Below are 24744 nucleotides of genomic sequence, written 5' to 3'. Positions count from 1 at the left end.
TGTCTCCACGGTCAAAATCTGAGCGCCATTTTCGAATGGTCTAACAACCTGTATGCGTTCGACATTGAATATTCAAGATGGCACCGGAATAATATACACACATTTAATGCTAATATTTTCGGTTGGAAGTCTGACTGTTGTTCATTCGATGTTTCAACTCATGCAAGTATTCACCCCAGTCAAACATCACTTGTATAATTCCTCCATGTGTGCGCATATGGGTGTCATTTTGGACTCTTGTCTAATCATGTGATTCATGATCTATATTCTGCTTAATGGGTACAATACAATAACTTGGAAACGAACTACTTCTAAACAAAAACAAATCCGATTTATTATCCATATTTCAGCTTTGTATAATCTGCGCTGATCTAACTCTTAAAAACTTCATCACTGACTTAAGCTCTGTCTATACTATCAAACTACTTTGACAACAAAGGTGTGATGTGCCCAAATACGGTAGTAATATGCCCAAAAAAGGTAGTGATATGACATCATCATGTCTATATATAGGCATAGCACATTTTTTGTCACGTAAAGCTTAATAGTGTAGACAGAGTTGTATATACTCTATTTATACAACGTTAACCTCTAAGCACGTAAAGCTAGCGAATAACAAATCCTTGGCATAACATAACGATTCAGCTTTGGTACAAGATATAATATTAATAATAATTGCAAGGCATTTCATCTCGTATCGAATATATTACGCACGCGTACGTGAACATTGCGCATACAATTATTGATGATTATAAGAACAAATGTGCGTTTGTTGTATACTCGTAAAGATAGACTTGCCCCAAGTCTGTATTTATTGTCTTTTTTATGTTAGTCCACCATTCGACGTTTCGAGTTTTGTCTGAAAATACAAGTTTACAAGCTCAAATAGTATGAAACGCCAAATGTGCCAAACAAATTATCGTTTTACTAATTGCACCTTTTGTTTTGTGTGCACACAATTATAACATGTGTATATGTTTTATTTTGGATTATTTAAAACTTAATTTAACCAAGCTTTCTGATTATGTATTATATGTACATAATATATATATAATAATTTTATCTAATTCATTAAATTATTATTATTATTATTATTGTTATTATAAACTTATTTAAAGAACATATTCAACAATACTGTCAAGGCAATTTTATAAAATCAAGTAATTTTTTTCCTGACGATGTTGTTGTACTAAAATCAACTATTGTACATTCAATGAAATATTTAAAAAAAAAGATAATTCATCATTAAATGTAATAAAATGTGATACTTCATTTCAGGAACGCTTTTAAATCAATCACTTAATTCTGCGAATACGTAATCAGTTATAATAATTATATGTTAATTTTAAGAGAATAAGCAACATACGATTCAAGAGCTTTACTCAAGCGTGACGAACCATCGTGACGTGTCAGAATGTATTGTTATTGTTTCAAGCACGTGGTATGCCAACGACGTGATTGGTCGAAAGTTTTCTAATTCTCAAAATGGCGCCTCCTTACAATCGGCGCACACAATAGCTTCTTGTCGTCTTTGTGTCACATCATTTGTTTTCATAACTGACCTTTGAACTCCCAGAATAGCTGTATAGCAAAACTGCAGACGAATGCTTTGATTCTCTAACTTTTTATGAAGTTCACGAATCATCTTTTTCAGACGATCACGACGATGAAGATTTAATTGTTGTCTTAGTTTTTGTTTCTCCATTCGTCTGACATTATCCTCAATCTGCGCCTGTTCAATTTTGGCGCTCGTTTCTTCTTTCTCCTCTCGCAGACGTTTCACCTTTCCTTCCAAACTATTACGAATATCTCTCAATGTTCTAAGGCTTAAATTGGTATACACGGTAGAGGTACATTCCAGATCTTCAGAAGCCGACCGATGCCTTGGGATTACACCTCTAGTAGTAAACATGCCTACATCTGGGTTACATTCACGACAACCAACGTCTGCCTTCGCTTTACTGTCTGCGAACTCCGGTGAGCAGCTTTCGCGCGAACTGCATCCACACGAGTTCAAACCGTCTGACATTGTTCTTTTTTCGCGCTCAGTTTCAAGGTATAATTTCAGCTTTTGTGACGATGTCTTTGTGATGTTTCTATCTCCTTCGTTTTGTATATTCGAATGTGACATTTTAAGTAATTCTTGTTTGAGATGAGTGGCGTTGACAACACGCCGGTCAGTCATAGATCCATCGGGATTTAGTTTGTGTTCGGTTTCTTCTAGAACTGTTTTGGATTCTACACAATATTGAAGTCGCATGGTGATGGATGAAGATAAGACACGCAATTGCCGGCTGGGAGAAATACAACTATCTAAAATAGAAAAGAAAATATCATTATTGTAAAATTAATTTCATTTAATTTTTCATTTGTTTGATTACTTTATCTATATACTACACACTTTTTTCTAATCTGGGTTCCAGACGGAGTTTTGACTTAATATTAGTAAAAGGATAAATATTTTGCACATATGGCGTTTCATACGTGTACTACTTGAGCTTGGAGAAACTATTTCCAGACAAAAATCGAAACGTCGACTCGTGAACTAACATAAAGAAGACAATATATACAGACTTGGAGCAAGAATAACTTATTAACCATTACAATCATTTTTATTTCAATATTTCAAATCAGCACGGTTTAAATCAGTTCAGTGAAATAAAAACAATATTCAATGGCAAAATTATCATCAATTTGAGTTGAGTAACTAAATCACAAACGTTTTATCTAGTCATTATTAGCATTAATTAGAGCGCATGATGACTCAATCACAAACAGTAAATCACCGCAAATTCTTATAAGACGAACTCTAATGAACTTCGCATCGATTACAGGTTTACCGAAGATAGGATAGGTATTATCATAAGAACTGATTATTATTGTTGACGCAATTGTCAGTTGTTGACGTATTTTGTTATAGTTGTTGACGCATTATCCATAGCTAAACGTAAATAAATCGTGGCTTAAATCGAGGTTAGCTGGTAATAATCTGTAAAAGCTAAACAACTAAATTACATTATTTATGGAATTTCAAACAATTTAATCCTTAATTATCAATGTTGCGTCCATCCCATTCAATTACTAGGGTAGTATCAAACAGAATTTATGCATTGACTTTTAATATGAAAATACTTTGCATGATGCTTTGTATGTCATCCGCACGCACACGCGCATGATGACGTAAAGAGAGTTGTGACGCGGCATCAGCCTATTATCATGGATAATACTATACGTAAAATCTTGTATCCATATCTATACACACAGGTTTATTCCCGCCTTAGCCGAATACCACTTTATTGGTCAATTCAGGTTTTATAATGGACAGTGTGTCTATCAGTCTAATCAGATGTATATTCGGATGTGCATAATGCGGTAGGCCGAACTGCAATGCTGCACATTAGAAAAAGCAAAGCAATTACATTCGTCATGTTTCTCATCTTAAAAACATCTTCTAACATAGTAATGGTTACTGTCTGATCACAGGCTTTGCTCTAGTGACAAATATTGTATCGACTAAAGTGTGTGCTACTGGCATTTAAACTAAAGCTCTGTCTACACTATCAAACTAGTTTGACAAAAAAAGTGTGATGTACTCAAATATGGTAGTGATATGACATCATCATGTCCATATATAGGCACATCACATTTTTTGTCACATAAAGTTTGATAGTGTAGACAGAGCTTTAAATCTAAAAGTACCTTAATTTTCAGTAAAATTAGTTTCATTAAAACATACGTCAGTCGGGGTGACGTGACGTACACTGCTTCGGTGTCGATAGATTGATATAATTTTATATAATAATATGAAGCTATATGTTAAGTTAACATTGGTTTAATAGCAGCCGATTCTCGGTACTGTATTTATTTTCGAAATATCATAGGAATATTTGGTAATACAGCATCACATGTGTTTCACATGTATCTAGAATAACCTAACCCTTAACCTTACATGATACAGGCACCACATGTGATGCTGTATCACCAAATATTACTATGATACTTCGGAAATATATAGTATGTGGAGAGACAGCACTGGGAATCGGGTGTTTGCTAAACAGCGGGACAGACAGAAATATTAAGTTAGTATATAAAACATGTCCAATGCTACACAACATCGGAAATGATGACGAAACATAATGTCAAAGCAGCAGCAGAGAATTCATAATTAATAAGATTAGATTTTGTTGAAAACGGACAGTGGTGATAATGAAATACTCTTCAGATAAAATAGTGCATCTACTAATCAAGCAATGGCTGCAATTTGTCATGGAAGCACTTAAACAAATTAAGCTCAGTAATATGTCAGGCTGCATAAATACACAGGGATGAACGTTGACATTTCTCATCGCAAGATTGAAAAATGGCCACAAAAAGAACATAGGCCGCTTGGTGAATACCCACACCATATTGTATATTGTAAGAAATAATATTTATGTTTGTTTATGAATGAAGGAAATAAATGTTATTTTTGATTGATTGATTTGATAGATCGCAAAATAATGTTTATAGTACTAGTATTCTTTATAATATGTCATATTTAATAATAATAATAATAATAATAGATATATTTATATAGCACAAATAAACGATGTGTCTATGCGCATGCTCGACAATAAAGAGAAAGAGTGGAAACCAAAAGAAAGAGACCAAAAAGACAAAAACACCAAGCTAGCACCCAAACCGGAGTATAGGGATACACAGCTAACTGCGGATCAATGTGTAAGTACCCAGTTAGCATCGGTTAAGTCTTGATCTTTTCAGGGATCTGGTGCCTCCTAGCCTACCTTAGTCAGAAAACAACAACAGGCAAGATATTTCATTTCATAACTCATCATTAATGCAGAATAAATTACTCTCCTTTCTCCGTTATCACATCCTCACAGCCCCTTCCCCATCTCACACTCCATATCAACATTAGCCGAGTGATTATACAGTATAACGCAACCCATAGTCAGGGGTTTTCTTTATATCATTTGTAATATTAAATCTACAATCCCCAAGGGTCGTATATATCATCTCTTATTGAACATGATAATTAGATTATCAAAAATAATTTTGGTTACGGTTGCTGGAGATATGGATTATTGTTCCCTGGATCGATTTGATAATCAAAATGCAAGTGCATGCGGTAGGCTACTCATTATGGAGACTCTCTGGAAGGAGAAATGTCACTAAACTAATTCACTATGGCTATTGTGTAAGACGGTCAGAAGGTCATGTTTAAAGTGAATGAACAAAAACCATCGATTGGTAGTCACAATGTCTTCAACAATATTATGGCCTAGCAAGAATGTTAATCTAACCTTCCATGAAACAGGGAACACATATTATACACATGTGATGATGTATTAAGGAGTTTGTCTGTGATACTGTACACAAAGGCCTATTGTATTGTCACGTATATGTGAATACAGCATCATACAGATACAGCATCATACAAATTGCATTTGTCAGTACCGTTGGCCTTTTGTGTTTTTTACGAATATTATATAAAATTACATGTTGCTTTTTAAACCTAGCTATATAATATTATTCTTCTTTTAGAAAAAGACAAGACAAAATGATGATCTCAGAATGAATAATGTAAATAAGAAAACATACGCTATCAAAATAATAATAATTACGTCAGCAGATGTCAAAATAGAGCGAATTCTGGACAGAATAATGGGTATAGACACGTAGACGTTTAGGCCTATCAGTATCCACGTTAATGTTTATTATTAACTCTGTGCTGCGAGTTATATACGACCCGAGTCGTCTGCGTTGAAATCATCTCCTTCAAGTATCTCATTATCGCTGTTATAATGTGAATATTTTTTTTTATGACAAGAAGTCCGCCATGTTGTAAAAATATTTTATCAATAATGCAATGCGATGATGGCATGTTCAGGTGTATCACAATACGACTTTTTGGGAAATCGACTTGGGACAATATTTTACGGGTGCAACATTTTTGGGGACCCCTTATGAAACGTCACAAAATAAACATGAATATCATTAGCCATATCCATAAGGTGTGACATAAGAATTGAGCTAACTCTACAATTCGCGGCGCGTCCTGGGGTCATATGTCGTCACAAATCGCGTCGACAACGAGGATGTAAAGACGTTGTAAAGATAAAAACGCGTTCACAAAACATAATATAACTGAAGCGCGTCGATAACGAGAATAAAAAAATAAATAAAAAATGAATAAAACGCCTTCACAAAATATAAGCATATTGTCCAATAACATGAATAATGAAGAAAACGATAAAAGTAATGACAGTTATGATCAGCTATCAAACGCGTTCACAAATGAATTCCTGACTTGAAGAATATTTAAATAAAGCCTTTCTAATGATTTCACCTAGCATTCGTAATATAGTGTCAATGCTAAGGGGAATTCTGTGATCAGTGTTCCTGAATAAATGCCTTGCGACCTTTGAATAACTAATAATGAAAACAATCATCTTGGTAACAAAGGCCTACTAACTGTGAACTGTGCGTGAAGACGAACCCAGATAGTAAACTGCGTTGATATGCCTTGGTTGTAATAACGATGGACTTGATAACACACAATAATATGGATTATATAGGCGTACTATTGTTGTAGTCATGGTGTCATAGTTAGGTCGTACGCGTGCATATGGGTTGTTCACTTCTGAAGAGTTTTGACTTAATATTAGTAAAAAAATAACTATTTTGGCACATATGGCGTTTCATACGTATACTACTTTTGCGTTGCGATGTTTGTCAAACTATGCTACAGACTTGGGGGAAAGTCTATGCTGGTATGGGTCCGAAAAATCGTAAAATTACATACGATTTATTCATAAAACAGAGTAGATTAATTGAAACAATATAAAATTTCATTTCGCAGCAGACAATCTACCGCAGCTGATTATTTTCGGCGCCATATTACACATAATTACGTAAATCTAGTACTTCACAGGCTGTCTAGTCAGATATGCTTCTCTTTATTATACTTTATCGTTTGAAGGTTTTTAATCAAAGACGTTTTTATCGTTTGTAATTTCTGTCGAAGAAATCGGAATAAGGAAGAAGATGATACTTATAACTTTAGTGGGTTAATCAAATTGATGTGTATGGAAATGTAATGAAAATAAGTTACTGCAGTAATGCTGTGTTTTCAAAACATAATTACAGTAACTGTAGTTACTCCATTTTGAGTATGTCAAAACATAGCATACCTAAAACGTAACGTGAGAAATGACAAATAAAAAATCTTTGTTTTTATGACGTGCCACTACAAGGCTGTCGAGACGTAAAGTCATTCAGTGGGTACGATTTTTTTTCTACCCGAGTGTCAACATAATATATGTCTAATTATTATATCAGTATTACGTTTGGTTCCCACTAGCGACGCAACGCAATGACGTAACGCAACGAAATTATGACCAATCAAAAAAGATGGATTATTAGTGGATTGTCATTGGTAAACTCGCTTGCATTGCGCGTACGTCGTCCTTGCGTTGCGTCCTAGTGGGAACCAAGCTTTAGAGAGGAACAGAACGTCCAACTGAAATTAGTATTTATTCCGGATCAACCCAAAATATATACAGCGGTTTAATGAACAGTAAATAATTAGTCCATTTATTTCCAACGTTAATCGTTCGTATAAATAGGAAAATCCGTCGTGAGGCTTCAAATGGCAATGATCACGGTTGTTACATTGACTTAACGATACCTGACTACTTAGCGTTTGGCATGCATGATGATTAAAATATACATTTCATTTAAAAGGGGAAATTGAATCTCTAAATTTAGTTGCTAAAAATAATATAAAAGCGTCCGTAATTGATTGATTATTGAGTAAATTTTAAAAATTGCTAAAATGTACTCGTGGATAACAAGTTGTTTTTGCTAACATCTATTTCTTGAGTTTAATCCTCTCTGAAGAAGAGGCACAGAGGTTGATGTTATGCTTCAGGTAGATTCATCAACACCTACGTAGTAGGTAACGTTCAGAGATTTGTGTATCTATCGGCTCGTCATTTTCCCGGGGCTAAGTTTCATGGGTACTTCGCGTCGTAATCTATAAAGCGTGATTCCCACTAGCGACGCAACACAAGTACGTAACGCAACGCAAGTGAATTGACCAATCACAAGCGATGGCTTATTCGCTTGTGATTGCTAACTGTCTATAACTTCGCTTGTCATTGGTTAAAACGCTTGCGTTGCGTTTACGTCCTTGCGTTACGTTCTAGTGGGAACCAAGCTTTATTCGTCACAATTCGCGTCCTTGCGTTAAGTACTAGTGGGAACCACGCTTTAGCACGTCAGATAGTAGTTTAAAACATGTTACTTATTTGTAATGACAACTGTGTATTAAGATGCAAAATGCAACTATATTCGACTAAGTGCATTTGTTAACGTTTGATGTGAATATTTATTTATAAATTAACGTAAATAATATCATTACCTTTGTAATGAGTCGTAAACTCGAGCTGTAAGCTCATTTTCATCAGCGAAGCCTTTGGCGATTATTTGCGTGAAATAAAAACATGAATAATTTGGCAGGCTGTTTCAGGATCTTAGCAATTCCATGGCAATGATTAAATAGCAGATTCTGCTAGCTTCGAATTAAAGATCACAATAATTGTTTACGTTTTTTTTGTTGCGAGAAAATTAGAAGTTAGTTGAACACTGGCTTTAAAAGCTGGCAGGAATCGTTGAAATCCCAAACTATTATTTTTACAAAAATCTACACCATAATAACGTATTTTTGTAAGTATATGCTGGTCCTCGCGTGTAAATGATCGTGCGCGCAAGTGCACAGTCAACCAGGGATAGCACACGCGTGGTACACGCGAGGCAATCGATCTGTTTATCAGCAATAAAGCAAGGTGACTCATTGGATGATATTCGGGTTTAACTTGTTATATCGAATCTCATCTTATGAAACCAGATAGTGAGTTCGCTTATAACATTATGCTACACGCATACTATAGTGGTTAAGGTTATATCTACTTATTTATTTATTTATTTCATACTCATCCAACAGCGAGTAACCCGCCAATTACAGGATGGATAAACTATTTAATAATTTCACAAGACAAACATATACACAAGATGCTCTACATAAACAAAGACTTATTATTAAGTCTTTGGGAGTGGAGTTGTAAATTGTCATGAGAAAAAAACTCTGACATATGACAGGACTTGAACCCAGGACCCTTAGATTGGTAGCCAAGCATCATAAGTGATAAATGGCTTTAATGTTATAGAATTCACTTCAGTTACTGCAGTAATTATAATTTTATCATATGTACAATGGGTCAGCACGGGTCAGCACATCAAAATAGAAGATCTTTACCCTGGGTTCAATATACATTGACTATACTTACAATCACATTATACATGAATTACTATTGATGCTATTAGGCCTACAAAGTTACTTGTTTTGATTGGCCACATGTAAAGTAGACATATTATGTAAAATGTATGACATAATACAACATAGGCCTACTATTCATTTTAAGTACACTGGGCCTACATTAATAATTTAAATGCAACAAAAATATTCAATAGGCCACATGTAAAGTAGACATATGTGAAATGTATGATATAATACAACTATTTATTTTAAGTACACCGGGCCTATACATAAATAGGCTAATTTAACTGCAATATATAATATTTATACAAAATATAGGAATCTGCAATAGGCCTACATATTGCGAACCACATCTCTAAATTGTAAAACTTTGACAATGAAGTAGACTTGTACCTTGTATATTGCTAGCATAATGATAATGCTCTTCAAACTATGAATATACATAGCATATGACTAAACTAAGCCTGGCAATTAAAATATAATATAATGATTATGTTAATTACAGAGCCTGACATTTCACACAAGAATATCAATTGTATACAGTAGTACAATAATAAAAATATTAATAATAATAAACCACCTACCTGCTAAACATGGACACAATTAAATGGAAATGCTAGGGGAAGACGAATACCTATTGTAAGGAGAAGGGGGTATAAACGCCACCGTATCGTCGCCGTGTTAAACAGTCAGACGCGTTCGAGTATCATCGGGTAATATCTTTAAAGGGCGCTGAGTAGGCTATAAAGATGCAGCGTGACTATAGAACCGGATCGATATGAACACTACTACAGCGTCGTCGTAGTCAAAGGCGCTCCATCATCATAATTTTCTATGCGATGATTGGAATGTTCCACTGTTATAAATAGGTGTTTTGCGTTTTGTTTTGATGCATAATTTATTGTACTTATGCCACTCAGATATTCAACATCAGTGTAAATTCACTAAACAAGTATACATTTACGACGAGACGTAATCTAAACGCGTGCGTAGCTATAGTATACGTAGTGACCAAAATAGCCCTAACTAAATGTTGTATCTGATTGATTTTTCAATAATAATAATAGATTTTCAAATAATGTAACTATAATGTCATCAACAATTGACCTATTGACCCGTTGTTTATAGTTAATAGGCCTCTAAAACGACTTGAATGTATAATGTAAACACATGTAAGAAAATACAACACAATTTACGTAGATACTAGATCAAGACTTAACTGTACGCATATACGCACACCACACACTTCGTATAATAAAAGATTTAACTTCTAACCAATCATGATCATAATACGCCGTCACGCCCCCTGGTGGTAAGTGGAGGCAACAACCACAAGCAGTCCGGCCTTCAATCGATCATCGACAATTTTAAGTTGCTTAATTTAGGGCCTACCTTTAAAAAAAAAAGGACCATGTATGAATCTATAAAACTACGTGAGGTAGTGTAAACTTTAAGTTTAATGATAAGTCATCCAATCTTAGGTCTTTTACGGAATACCCAGGCAAGGAGACACTACGGATGGGTGGGGGGGGGGGGGGGTGTGATTAGTTACCGTACGTGTGGGAGAGCGGGAAAGTAGGCGCATTTATCGTGAGATGTACAGCAGCTAATTTGCATAATGGTTCTAGAAGTTCAAGCATGCCCTCTATATATTGTCGGGCTTTCAACTTTATTTCTCATTGTTGGAAAGAAATTGTAAAAACGATAAACACAATATTTCACTATCAATTGTTTAATGTGGTTTAGAAACTATTTAAGTGGCCGCAAACAATATGTTTATGCCAACGGTAGATCATCATGTTTAAAAGACACCAATATAGGGGTGCCACAGGGTTCTGTTTTAGGACCACTTTTGTTTTTAATTTACATCAATGATATAAGTCGAGCAAGTAGTAAAATAGATATAATTAGTTTTGCTGACGACACAACTTGTATAACAAGGGGAGATGACCCTACAATGTTAAACCATACTATGAATATTGAACTAGAAAAAATAAACGTATGGCTTAAAGCAAATAAGCTGTTACTGAATGTCAGCAAAACTAATTACGTTGTTTTTAGAACTAACCAAAAGAACTTTGACAAAAACCAGTTTAAAATAAAAATGAATAATGTGTTATTACATAGAAAAGAAAATTTGACATTTCTAGGTGTAATTTTAAACGAAAATCTTAACTGGAAACATCACATACAGCTTATTAGGAAAAAAATGTCTAGGGCAACTGGTATACTTTTAAAAGTAAGAGAATTTTTCCTCATAAAATCCGTATTAGTCTTTACAACACCTTAGTATTACCTCACCTTCAGTATGGTAACTTAATATGGGGAAATACATACAAGAGCACGTTAGAAGTAATACTAAAACTCCAAAAGAGAGCTGTAAAATGCATTACCTTCTCTAAGTCCAGACAAGCCTCAGAGCCACTGTTTAAGAAACTAAAAATACTAAACGTTTATGATATTTACAAAGTAAACGTCATAGGATTTATGGCAAACGTAAAATTCAATGAATTACCACATCACATTTTAAATATTTTTAATTACTGTGACAGTATTACTCATAACCTCAGAACAGAAACTGAATTCGAAATTCCCTTCACAAGACTAACTTGCAGTCAACAGTTTATACACATATATGGACCAAAATTGTGGAAAGAATTCACTTGTAATGGTGGTAATAAACCGGTTATCTTAAAGAAACAAAATAAATGTATAAAAAAACAGGTCAAAAAATACTTTTTATCACTATATGCTGATTAACAACACCTTTGTTTATTTAAGTTCTATATACTTGTTCTTATGTAAAAGGGTCCTACAAAAAAAAACGAAGCTACAGCTTTTTTATGCAGGATCCCTGTTCTCAGTTGTACTGTAATTATGATGTACTGTAATTGATGACTAAATAAATGTGGAATAAATGAAAATGAAATAATGGGAATAAAAATATTAAATTATTATATAACTTACATCAAATGCTATGAAGAGAAGAGGTTACAGGTCACGTGTTGCGGATATGGAGATGGTCCGTCAAATATTTCGTAAAGCTCTGCTACACTATCAAACTTTATGTGACAAAAAAACGTGATGTGTCCCATATACAAAGTACAGACATGATGATGTCATATCACTACCATATTTAAGCATATCGGTACCATATTTGTGCACATCACACTTTTTTTGTCAAACTAATTTGATAGTGTGGACAGAGCTTTAGACTGCATCAGAACATAATATAATATGGAATGATACTATAATAGCTTTCAGCTGTAGGTATTCTGATGAAACTATCATTTCAGTTTCCTCAAGAATAACTGTAGCTAATAGTTGTAGGCAATGGGCATAATAACTGTTAAACACAGGTAATGTATACGATGCCAACTGCCAATTTCACAAAGGTCTAGCGACCATAATGTAAAATGTAATAAGTTAAAACTTAATAATAAAGTACTGGTACAGTACATACAACAAGAGTATCCATTTCACAAGATTTAGTTTTCTCGTCGGGGAAACAAAAAGGACAACAAAAAGGACAACAAAGTTGTGTCTGTTGTGTCACTGCCATTACTAGTATACCATTTCAAACTATACTGAACTTTGAACTTTTGTCTATTTGAGGATCACATGCAAAACAAAAAGCACTCAAAGACTATTTGATTCGTAAAACTCTCAGCAAACCAGCAAGAATGGGGAAAACATGCAAAACTTCTGCAAACTATAGTTTTCTGCAATTTACCGATGTTTACCAACTGGTCTAGCAAACTTTGTCTATTTGGAAGCATCACGTGACTGAAAAACACCCAGAGACTGTTATTTGATTCGCTGAATTCACAAACGTCACCAAACTAGTTTGTCAAGAATGTTTACAACCAAACTTGTTTTCTGCAGTTTGCCGACGTTTACAAACTGGTCTACACTTGGAAACTGCAAAAAAATATGCTTGCCAAAGGCTCGGAATTTGCTCCAGCTTGCAAACAAAAGTTTTATGTAGGCTAGCTTTAGGTTGAGAGACAGTACAGTAATGCAACGGCTTCTTCCACGAAAAGGACAATCGCTAAAGCTTGGTTCCCACTAGAGACGCAACAAGTACGTAACATAACGTAAGTGATTTGACGACCATTTACAAGCGATGAAATAATATTCAAACTGTCGCTTGCCATTGGTCAACTCGCTTGCGTTGCGTCTCTAGTGGGAACCAAGCTTTAAGATCCTTCTCTTTTTATTGGTAAAACCACATGTCTTGGATTAAAGGCGAATTACAAATATATTATATATATAAAATATAAAAGAATTGAAATTAAGACAATAAGGAATATACTTTGTTTGTTATGTATATTTGTCCGTTATCTACAATATATAACACGGCATTACGATTTCTGAAATATACCTCAACTACAGTCTAATATTAATCAACATTATAGTCACGGCAAATTCACTTCTGTACATATAACACAGTCAACAACATAAATAACAAATATGAAAAGATTGTCTATTATCTAGACTTTCGAAAGATCTTTAAGATCGTAAACACGTTTTTGACGATATAATTATTATATAATTTCATACAATATATGAATAATATAATATTTTTTGAAAGCTATAATGCAATGAAGGATATTCAAACATAGTTATAAAGGATTATGTACATTTTTGATTCTGTAAAAAAAAATCTATTAAATCATTACCGTAAATCATCTTTGTCAACATATTCTTCAAAATAAACCTAATTTATATAGATACTTCCAACAGTAGGCCTATGCCTTTTTTAAAAACACAAATCTTTAAAAAATATCGAAAACATTTAAAACCAAGCAAACACATCTCAAAATATAAATTAAATAAACTTAAAATGGCTTTTGAGTATTTTTTTTTCTGTACATTTCTCTGTTTACGCTTACATACGCGCATGATACTTTTTAGTTCTTTTAGAACTGTATTTTTGTGTAAACCCTGTTACCATATTTTTAAAATAAAAGAAATTTTGCTTAATTCCCTGATGGAACTCCCTTGTTAACACTACATTCAAGGTGAAAAATAGACGTAAAAAAGCTAAATATGAATAAAAACCAGGACAATATTAGAAGCAATCATACAAAAACTACTTAGTTACTACTGAACAAACTGAACTACTATGACAAAACAATGTGCAGTAAAGTATTATTTTAGATTTTCCAAGTTTTTTTTTCATTTGATTTGAATTGGGAAATGCTACACTCAACGTACCACCAACAAGTTGTTTAGCAGTACAAGGCAATCTAACAACTGGATGCTGAGCGCCGGATATCAAAGGGTTTATCTGTGGCTGCGTTCCACGCCCCTTATCAGACACCCCGCTGCGGAGAATATGTACATTATACAGTTCTGTTGGTATTTGTTGCAGCCAGACATAAGATCAAATGACTATTACGAGTTCCTATCTTGACAAGGCGAGCTCAGTGTCCTGTTGTTAGATTGCCTTGGTCAAACAAATTATTCATTGATTACTTTTAAGAAGTCTTGACTAGGAAGCTGCATTGGTATATTCTATAAGGTGTAAGCTGTAGTTTTAAGTACTGACATGATTACACTGTAACCGAATGCCCTTAATATTCTTCAAGATTAAGCCCACTGGGCTTCTTTCTTTCGAAGATTTACGGTATACTGACGGTGTACTAGTAAACTTTGAAGATAGAAGTACATTGTTAGCGAGGTAGTGACGAAAAATGTCCATGAAAATAATATACAGATTCTAAAATATAGTGACACCTTTTCAATTGAAAATAAAATAACATTAACAAGACTTTAAAAATCCATTGAAGATTTCTTCAAAATCTAATATGCATAAAATAGAATTAAGATTATTGATCTAAAATTTTAGTTACTGCAGTAGTTTTTCTAAAATCATAATTACTGCAGTAGTCTTATATATTAATCAATGATGGATTTGAATGTTTTAATCGATAGTTCTAAAACAATAGTCTGTAAACTGAAAAAATAGAACTTTATAAAAGCTAATTATAACATTAAGTATGTAAAAACAACCAATGCAACAAGAAAGTTACTTGCTATAATAATTCTACAGAGTCGTTGCAATACATCATTTTCTGTTAACTTATGTAACAATTGATTGATTTTTTAAAATATTGAGAAAAATAAAATAAATAAACAGCCTTTTTGACTTAACGACATAATTTGTAATGGTTATGTTTTGATTCTTTGGACAACATATAATGAATACAAACAGATTCTTAAATACATCAAATAGTCAATAGGCCTAGTATACCATAAAGTAACATATGTTATATATATATATTGGTTTAAAGGAAAACAAATACACTATTACTTTTAGACATTTCTCCCATATACATATATATTATTATATTACTGTACTGTACTTTTAATATTTGTATACTTATATTACTATGGGAGATACTGTGGATTGGATTTAGTACATTATTATGCATTAATTATTAAATAATATTTAGTATTTCTTTGGTGGGCATTGAACATATAGTTTTTGTTGATCTCATACCTTTCAAATTATTTAAAAATTTGAATCTATTAAAACTTTAGTTATACATCTTCAGCTGAATGAGTACAGTAGTTAACTAATCAAACTTAAAAATTAAATCATAATAACTTTTAAAATACTGTAGTATTGTTTGTCTGCCAATAGAGTTAAGTATATTCTGTACTGTATATATGATCTACCTTTTTTGTAAAATAAAAGTATTTTAAACTTATCTTTCTGGTCGTTCCAACCTTTTATTGTTTTATAAAAACAAATGGTTAGGAAATAAACATTTTCTAGTATTTTATTCTTGGGAGACTAGCACATTCTAATACCCTTTGAAAGTTGAATAAATAATAATTGAAAATAAATTGAGTAACAAGTGGAATGGTATAAGAAGGAAGGTAAATGCTAATCAGAATGATCAGGTTGGTGTACGTATTCAACCTGTTGGACATGTTCTACTACAACTTTCTCATGCTCTCCTTCACTGGCACTATCAGTATTCTCATCTTCTTGATCATCAAGCCTGTCGTCTTTCGTCGGTGATCCATCCATACTTCCTAACCGATGTCGCAGCGATTTCCCTTGACGTTCCATTGCCATGATATGTCCTTTAGAACGCAGGTGTTTGGCAAGATGTCCGGGAATCCTAAATGCGATTGAGCATTCTTTACACTTGAAAGGTCTTGGATCGTCCGCGTTTTCAGTCGATAGTTCGACCGCTTCAACGTGGGAGAAGTGAACGGGAGAACGCTCGTGTTTTTGAAGTAGACCTCTTGTGCGAAATGACAGTGAGCACTCTTCACAACTAAAAGGATGTTCGTCCGCGTGAGTTCTCATGTGGATGCGAAGTTGACTAGGTTTTGTAAAATCCTTTAAACAAACATTACATTTGTGAAAACCACCTCTTGTGGCTGTGGGAGACGGAATGCCTTCAGCATCACTGTTATCGATTTCGATAATTCTTTTGTGAGCTGTGTCTGTTGATTTACTAACTTCACCAGATGATGAAGATGGCATTAATTGTTTTTCTTTATAAGAATCAAGTTGTTTGTGTTGCACTAGAGGGGCATTGACCTCTGAAGTGGTAAGAATCGTCGATGGTAGTTGAGACATTCTTGAAGGCGTCATTGGAGAAATTAGCGGAACTCTTGATACGTTACTGATGTATGAGGATGTAAGTACTGGTGAGTGATGACTGGATAATTCTGGGAGTGGTGGTGGTATAAATTGAGCTTGAGGAGCTTCTATAATATGGTGAAGTCCAGATTTTGACAGAGAGATCCTTGAAGTATTCACTAATGATTGCAGGTCAGAGTTCATGTCAGGATTACCATACTTTAACCTTTTCAATGTTTCATCAGGTATTTGTGCTTGACGTGCATATGCAGATGAGATATTTTCACTGGCCTGTAACCGTTTTCTTTTCGCCACTATTCCTGAAAATGGCATTTTATGAAAACCATGACTCCTTTCCTCTGTATTGTGTGAAGTGGAGATCTTTGTTTGCGCTGGTGAAAGGTCACTCGGTTTTGCCGACAGTATCCTTGGAGATGTACTTTGAACTTCCTGGATTAATACAAAAAAAATACATTAATCGTACGTAATAAAGTAAATTTCACATTAAAGACTATTAAGATTTCTCAAAAACTGCTCATTGCACTCTTTATAGTGGAATCTAAAATCTTACAAAGGACGCAGTTCGAAGGATCTGCATTTTGTTTCTTTTGTGTTTTCCAGAAAATATTCAGAAAACTAAAAATAAAAAGGTTACCTTTACTTTTGCATGAGGACTTGGTAATACAACATCAGGCTCAGCAGAACTTGTGTTCGGATGAGAAACAGGAAATGTGAAAACAAACTGTCCCGAGGAATAAGGTGCCGTTGTTGGAGGAATAATGCCGCACTGGAGAACAGAAGACACAGGAATATAGACTGATCCTACACTTCCTGGTGGAATTATATGAATGCTTTCTGTACTTGGTACACTCTTCAAAGGCACCTCTGAATGTGCCTTGAATCTGTTTGGTTCTGTTGACGCAGCTTTCATATGTGCTTTCTGAAATGGTGTGTGCATTGGGAGGGCAACATTTTTTCTGGTAGCAATGTCTGTTTCTTCTAATTTTGATACTGAATTTACCTGTGAGCTCTCAAATTTAGCAGCCTCATGGATCTTTGCCGATATCCTGTAGTTTGATCCCATAGGAATGGAATGTGCCGGCTTTTGATTCCCAAAACTTGGCAATCCAGAATTAATGTTTAAGACCGACAAACCGTAGCTTGGTTGGAATGTTGGCATATGCAGGATTCCTGTGTGTGGCAGAGGTAACTGAGTAATATCAAATGATTTATTACTACCACTTTGCATTTTCGGAGCTGTCACCAAAGGCTGGCTCTGAGTTTGTGCTCTTAGTTTTTCTAGGTTCTTATTGGTTAAATGTTGTGTAAGCTTTCCAACGACTTCTGATCTTGTTGGTTTTCGTTCTTCCGCTTTTCCAGATTCTACAGTAAAATAATTGAAATGAGATTTCAAAGAATCTGGTAGATTGTCAGATTTTCTGACTTTATCTAAACTTTCACTGTAAGACCTTTTCAAAGAACGTCTAGCTGGTATTCCATCAGATGAATCTGAGTTTTGTTCTCCTCTAGTTGAATGAAGAGATGGTAAACTACCTGCATCAATTGACGAAAAGTGGTACTCACTACTTCCAGCAAAACCAGATATGTCTGGTAACGAACCATGACTTCTTTTCCTTCTAAGAAAAGCATGCTCTAAAGTTCTGGGTTCCACCTCATCATCCTCTTCTTCATCATCTTCTGATGATTCTCCATCAGCAGAATCAGTATCCTCATTCTCATCTGCATCGGAGAACTGATGATCATTATCATAATCATCTTCATCGATTCTGTCATCATCATCATCTAGATTACCAAGATCTGCATCATCCCCAGTTGAGACGGTTTTCTTGTTGTGTGCTTTTGATTTCATGTGCTTTGTAAGATTTCCTTTGGTTTTGAAAGCAAAGTTACAAATTGAACACTTATATGGTCGCATATCTGTGTGTGTCCTTATATGCTTTTTAAGCATGCTAGGTTTTTTACAACGAATTCCACATTCTTCACAAACATACTTTCCTCTTCCTCTACCTCTGACATAAACATATTCCTCATTAGATTTAAATCCTCCTTCAAAGATTGGAACTCTTAAAGGTTCATGCTTTCCAAGATCTTTCATTTTCCTTTCTTTCGATTTGCAGTCCATCACAGCAGACTCACTTTCTGTTCTTCGATGGTGTGTTCTGCCATGACGAAAGAGTTTATGAGGAAAGTTTGCATTGATTTCTCTTCTGGAGGACGACTCTGTTTGCTGCTGTTTAATATTTGGAATGTTATGCTGGTTTGTGCGATGGTCTTCCCTTCTCCACATGCTAGAATGCGTCAAGATACCATTTTGATCTTTCGATAAAGGAGACACCATGTAAACCATTCTTGGTCTACGGTTACGACTGGAGTCATTAAGTCCTAGATGAGCTTTCCAGCTCATACCAAGCGGATGCAGGCTGTTCGATCCAGATCTCCAATTAGAATACATAGACACTTTGTAGTTGGATTGCTGTTTTACATACATTGGCTGAGTACGATACAAACAAGTAAACATAGGTGTTGTATTGCTATGGCTTCCCACTGCATTTTTATACAGGTACTTGAGAGGTGTTGGAATAGTTTTAACTCCTTCATTCGTAATAACCGTTTCATCAATCTTATGTAGAGCACTTGTCCGTAGTCTGGGTTTTGTTTGGTAAGTTGGTAAACCATGAACAAACGCTATTGTTTGACCTTGACTTGAACGACTTGGTTGAAAAGATTTATTTATAACTGTGTGATATTCAGTCTGTGGCACTGTTGATGCTGAATGCGGATGGATTGGTTGAGATCTCACTTTTGGCGAAATCACCTGCGATGTTGTTGGGCTTGTGTTAAATAAAACAGGTGGCTTATGAGGTGTCTGTACAGGAGTCTGAACACTAACTGGAGGAGATGCAGTTGAAAAATTTGTTATTACTGGAACCTGTTTTTTCAGTAATAGATTATCATATGGTGAAGGAAAACCAGGATTGTGGGTTTTCGATGGAGATGGTAGAACAAAAAATTGTTTTTGTGGTCCTGATGTAGTAGGAGTTGTAATAGGTCCCACAACAATAGATCCTTGTGAAGTAGTCATCGAAGGAATCATTGGACTCAAAATGTTTTCCACCTTTCCTCCAGCATTGGCAAAAGCAGCATGAGCTGCTAGACGTCCCAATTCTCTTGCAGCCTCCACTGGTGTAGTAGGAGTACCATCTGGTTTAGTTTTCATAGGAGATGCTAACTTAACTACAGACTGTGCGATTGAAAATGCCTCTGGTGAAAGTAAAGTCTTTGCAACATACTCAATTGGTGTTGTGCATTTACTAGCCTTGGTAACTGTCGGATGTTTCAAGCTTCCAAACGATGGAATGTCTAGGGTAAGATTTTTTCGACTAGGTTTTGATCCTAAAGTAGGTCGGCTCAAACCATCTGATCCCAACTTTGGCCGACTTAAACCTTCTGATCCCAACTTCAGCCGGCTTAAACTATCTGATCCTATTTTTGGCTGGCTCAAATTGTCTCCTCCTAAATTAGGTTGACTTAACCTTTCTGACATTTTTAATAAGCCAGGATGAGGTAAAACTTGCTTAAGTTCAGGACTAACAGTTGATTCAATATTGTGTCTTGCATTCTTGTCATCTCCATCTCCTCCTGATCTGTGTGTCATATCAGAGATTGGCATAAGAGGTCTAGGCCTACCATAATCTTGTGTTTTAGGAGACACACCTCTTTGTCGTTTTGGCCAACCACTTATTGAAGATGACGGGCCAGGAAGTGGTGACTGGAGGCTAATTGGATGATATGCTGGAACTTCAGGTGTCCGTGAAACCTCTTGTACAATTTTAGAATAGTTCTGAACTCTTGCAGAAACTCCTTGTGTTCTTGATGTTACAGTTGTAGAAATGTATGATGTATAAGGTGCACTCTGAACAGAAGTAAACTGTGTTGTCCCTGAGAACATTGATGATGGTGTATTTGAGTGAATATTTGATGATGGTCCGGGAATTGAGAGACTAACACTTGAAGAGATTCGTGTATTTGTATTAATTACAGAACTTGAAGGGGAAGCCATGGAATGTCTAATTGATGCATTATCCAGTGAAGGAAAATGTGCAAAATGTAGAGATGAAAGCATTGGTGTCTTGACTGTTGTACCTGCTGTTGATATAGCAAGAGGACTTTGAGGTACTGGTGGAAGTGTCGGCAGAAATGGAACAGGTGCCATGGGTCTTGTTGGTGTAGGCACTCTATCAATTGCAATTCTTTCATGTTTGGGTTTTCTTCCACGTTTCTTCGGAAGATTCAAATCAGAAGGCATCGAGTCTCCTTCAGATTTATACTTTCGTCGCTTGAATAGTTTTGGTTGTGCTGCCCTCAATGCTGCTTGCGTTTCTTCCAATGTTTGATACCTTGAATAACTTTGGTTACTTGTTGGTTGTTGCCGAAAACCTGGTGAAACCATTGTTTGTGGCAGAAGAGTATGTTTATTTGTTCCTGCTAACAACAACGGTGAATTGTCATGTGGCAGAGTTATAGCAGGATACATTTTGTATGGAGGTTTATTGTGACTTGAATGAGAAAAAGATTCAGTCACTTTGTTTGTAACTATACTTGAATCTGAACCAGTTTTATTGTTCTTTGTTTCTGAAATGCTTGGGGAATATTGTATAACTGGACTTGAAGTTGCTATCTTTCTTGGTGAAATTAAGTTTGTTTTTGGTTGAGGCCACATTTTATTACCCTCAAAGATACTGCTTGCAATAGTACCATGTTGTCCTAATTGAGAACTTACAACCGAAACCTGAGAAAATGGTGTTGTTGAAAATGGCAGGCCTTGTGAACTTCGTGAATGTGGTTGAGTACTCATAATAATGCTTTCCGATATTGATCTAGATCTTGGTTGAGTTTGGCTTTCATTACCTACAGTTCTTAAACGTGAGTCTGTTGATGTATAATTAAATTGTGTCGTTTTTAATGTGTCTCCAACAGAAAAAAATGGTAGATGCGACTTAACCTTATTGGACACAATTTTTTCAGATATGGCTGGTGTTCTTTGAATTATTTTTTCAATGTCAATTGAGTCCCTTTTCTCATGAATACCAGAGACATCTTTTGTTTTATCTGTCAGTAAATTCTCGGAATCCTTCACAATAGCAGACTCTAATATTCCCTGGACTGGTATTTGCACATGAAACTGACCCCCTGATTTCACAATGCTAAAGTTTGTAAGTGGTATCATTAGTTTTGCAGAGTCTATATCATTATTTGTTGAATTATCATCAATTTTTTTTTCAGGATTTTCAGTAACTGCATCAGGTTGATCCGAGCTACCAAGTTGTGTATGAAGTATAGGCATTGCACGTCCTGTTTCCATGTCAATTCGGAATCCAGCCACATCCTTTGAGCGCAGGTTATCTAACACCTGTCCACAACCTGTATCTCCTTGCGATTGCTCTCTTGATAACTTATCAGTGTCAGTTTTACTTCCTTTATTTACAACTGGTGAAAGACTTGTACAAGGTGTGCTTGACATGGTTAATAAACTCTGATTTTCAGTTACTGAGTTTTTAATTATTCTCTCTCTGTTCATATAGATTTCCCCTTGCATTACTCGTGCCTCTGAAGGTGATGGATTACTTAATGGAAACACTTGTGTCAAACGATGTCTTCCAATAGTTGCAGGTGTGTGAGGTGCCTCACCAGAGAACAATGATGTTTGTCCAGGAATGCCTGACAAATTCTTCCCAATATATAATGATTCTTCAACAGCAGCTTTAGTTATATTTTCAAAGCGTTTACCCTGATGAAGCCTTTCATCTAACTCATCATTTATTGCATCAACTCCTTCATCAATTTCCATTTCATCTTCGCTTTCTGTTTCTTCAGAATCATTTTCATCATCCTCCATAACTTTAATCCCTTCAAGATTTGGAGTGATTCCTGCTTTTATTGCATGAGCATGCGATTTCCGATGTTTATAAAGATTACTTTTTGTTTTGAAGGAGAATCCACAAGGTATACACGGATATGGTCGTTCTCCAGTGTGAGAACGAATGTGTTTTTTTAACACACTGGGCTTCAGGCATCTTCGCCCACAAAACTCACAAACATGTTTTCCGATACGTTTTCCTTTATCTTTGTCAAACTCTGCACAATCAGAATCTTGTTTATCGAGTGTAATAACAGATTTAGGTCGATTTGGCCTGTAAACACCATAACTAACTGGATTTAAGTCATAATCAGCTGCAGTTGGTGCAGTGTAGGTTAATTTTAAACCTTGCTCTTCTAAAGAGTCTGATTTCAATTGGTATTTCACACCAATTTCCGTTTCATCAATTCTCAAAACATTGCTAGATTCTGAACTAACATTTTTGTCTTGTCCAGGCGAATCAGCTTGTGTAAGCGGAACATCATATTGTTCCTTGACAGGCTCTTTGTTCTCAGTAGATTTTTTCCCCGTTTCTACTACCTGTGATTCTTTTTTCTCTTGAGAAAATGAGTTCAATTCAACACCAGATATATGAAGCAGAGCTTCCAGAGCTTGCTGTTTGTCTGCTGCTTCTTGCTCAGTGTCTTTCTGCACAACTGCAGTATTTACAGCAACATCTTTATCTTTTTCAATAAATTGTCCCGTGTCTTGAGGAAGATCCAGGCTTCCTTTCTGAGGCATAATAACCTTATGGTGTCCAGTTTTAGTAGGACTTTTCTTTGGAGAGTTTTCCTTCGGGTTAGTCTGTTTTGTTGTCCGTGCACTCCTCTCCTTTATTAAATCATACTTGTCCTTTTTAGCAGGTTCAGTTGATAGTTGTTCAATTAACTGTTGATTGACATCAGTGTCTTTGGTTTGAATCTGCATATTATTGTTTCCTTTATCTTGTAATTGCGTTACATTTTTATCACTGCTCTTTTTTTCTCTTAGGCCACGAACCATTCTTTTGTTTTTAGTTTTTCCAGAAATGTTCATATGCTTTGTTTTTCTCTCTCCGGTATTCCGATTTTTCGTTTTTCTTTTACTGCCTGATGAAGATGGTTTTCCAGTGCCAGATTCTATATAACAAAAAAAAAGTATTATGTTAGATTTATTTTTAATTTGTATTTACTTGGTTTTTACTTTGTTGTTGGTCTTAAAGCAAGTGCTTATATGCCCCGCCCCTCTGGATGTTCCTTCCCATGTTCTCCTGTGCAGTACTTTGTCTTAAAGCAAGTGCTTATATGCCCCGCCCCTCTGGATGTTCCTTCCCATGTTCTCCTGTATGCAGTACTTTGTCTTAAAGCAAGTGCTTATATGCCCCGCCCCTCTGGATGTTCCTTCCCATGTTCTCCTGAAGCAAGTGCTTATATGCCCCGCCCCTCTGGATGTTCCTTCCCATGTTCTCCTGTATGCAGTACTTTTATAATAAAGCAAAATTTAATAAATGCAATGGACTATTAATTACTAATAACATAAAAATGAAACATGAATTTTATGTTTAATAACTTTAAGATCCAGGAAGTTATGAATTGCACTAATGGATGTCACATGACTTGTAGCAAGACATTCATACATGCTGCTTTCCAAATCTCTAGGGTAAGACATTGTAGCTACTGCACAGTGTAATTAAACGAAAGTATAGGAAGTTGCAATTACTGTCTGTATCCATACGGTTAGGGACAAACTGACCACAGGGTTCTCCCAAGCAATGATAACCTACATATAGTTATGGGGTTACCATTGCACCAATTATAACCCATCAGAATGAGTGTTCTAAGAAGGATAAAAAAAAGAAGGCTAACCCGGTTTTAATCA

At 35.3% G+C, this 24744-nt stretch overlaps 3 protein-coding genes across 6 annotated transcripts in view; all 3 read right to left on the bottom strand.

Annotated features, from left to right (window-relative positions):
* The window catches only part of LOC140039194 (lipid droplet-associated hydrolase-like), a 251811-nt gene that overhangs the window by 71458 nt on the left and 155609 nt on the right, over positions 1-24744 (bottom strand). The window lies entirely within an intron of this gene.
* Positions 333-10080, bottom strand: LOC140049957 (uncharacterized). Its single transcript, XM_072094915.1, has 2 exons — positions 9925-10080; positions 333-2313 (listed from the first exon to the last, which is right to left on the bottom strand). The coding sequence occupies exon 2, from the start codon at positions 2258-2260 to the stop codon at positions 1481-1483; it is 780 nt and encodes a 259-aa protein (XP_071951016.1). The 5' UTR covers positions 2261-2313; positions 9925-10080; the 3' UTR covers positions 333-1480.
* Positions 13651-24744, bottom strand: part of LOC140059357 (uncharacterized) — a 35348-nt gene continuing 24254 nt past the window's right edge. For 3 of the 4 annotated variants that reach the window (XM_072105279.1, XM_072105426.1, XM_072105499.1), the window contains exons 3-4: positions 17605-24005; positions 13651-17399 (exon numbers count right to left, since the gene is read on the bottom strand). In XM_072105279.1, coding sequence (XP_071961380.1) covers positions 16239-17399; positions 17605-24005 — 7562 coding nt within the window. In that variant the 3' untranslated portion in view covers positions 13651-16238. The remainder of the gene's footprint in view (positions 17400-17604; positions 24006-24744) is intronic. The other variant, XM_072105357.1, reaches the window with a different exon arrangement.

This window comes from Antedon mediterranea, chromosome 1 (genome assembly GCF_964355755.1).
Source record: "Antedon mediterranea chromosome 1, ecAntMedi1.1, whole genome shotgun sequence".
NCBI lineage: Eukaryota > Metazoa > Echinodermata > Crinoidea > Comatulida > Antedonidae > Antedon > Antedon mediterranea.
This window is presented reverse-complemented; position numbering and strand designations above follow the sequence as displayed.

What these genes read in the sequence shown, in the direction of transcription:
- LOC140049957 (XM_072094915.1), bottom strand. Translation starts at nt 2,260, where the DNA reads ATGCGACTTCAATATTGTGTAGAATCCAAAACAGTTCTAGAAGAAACC.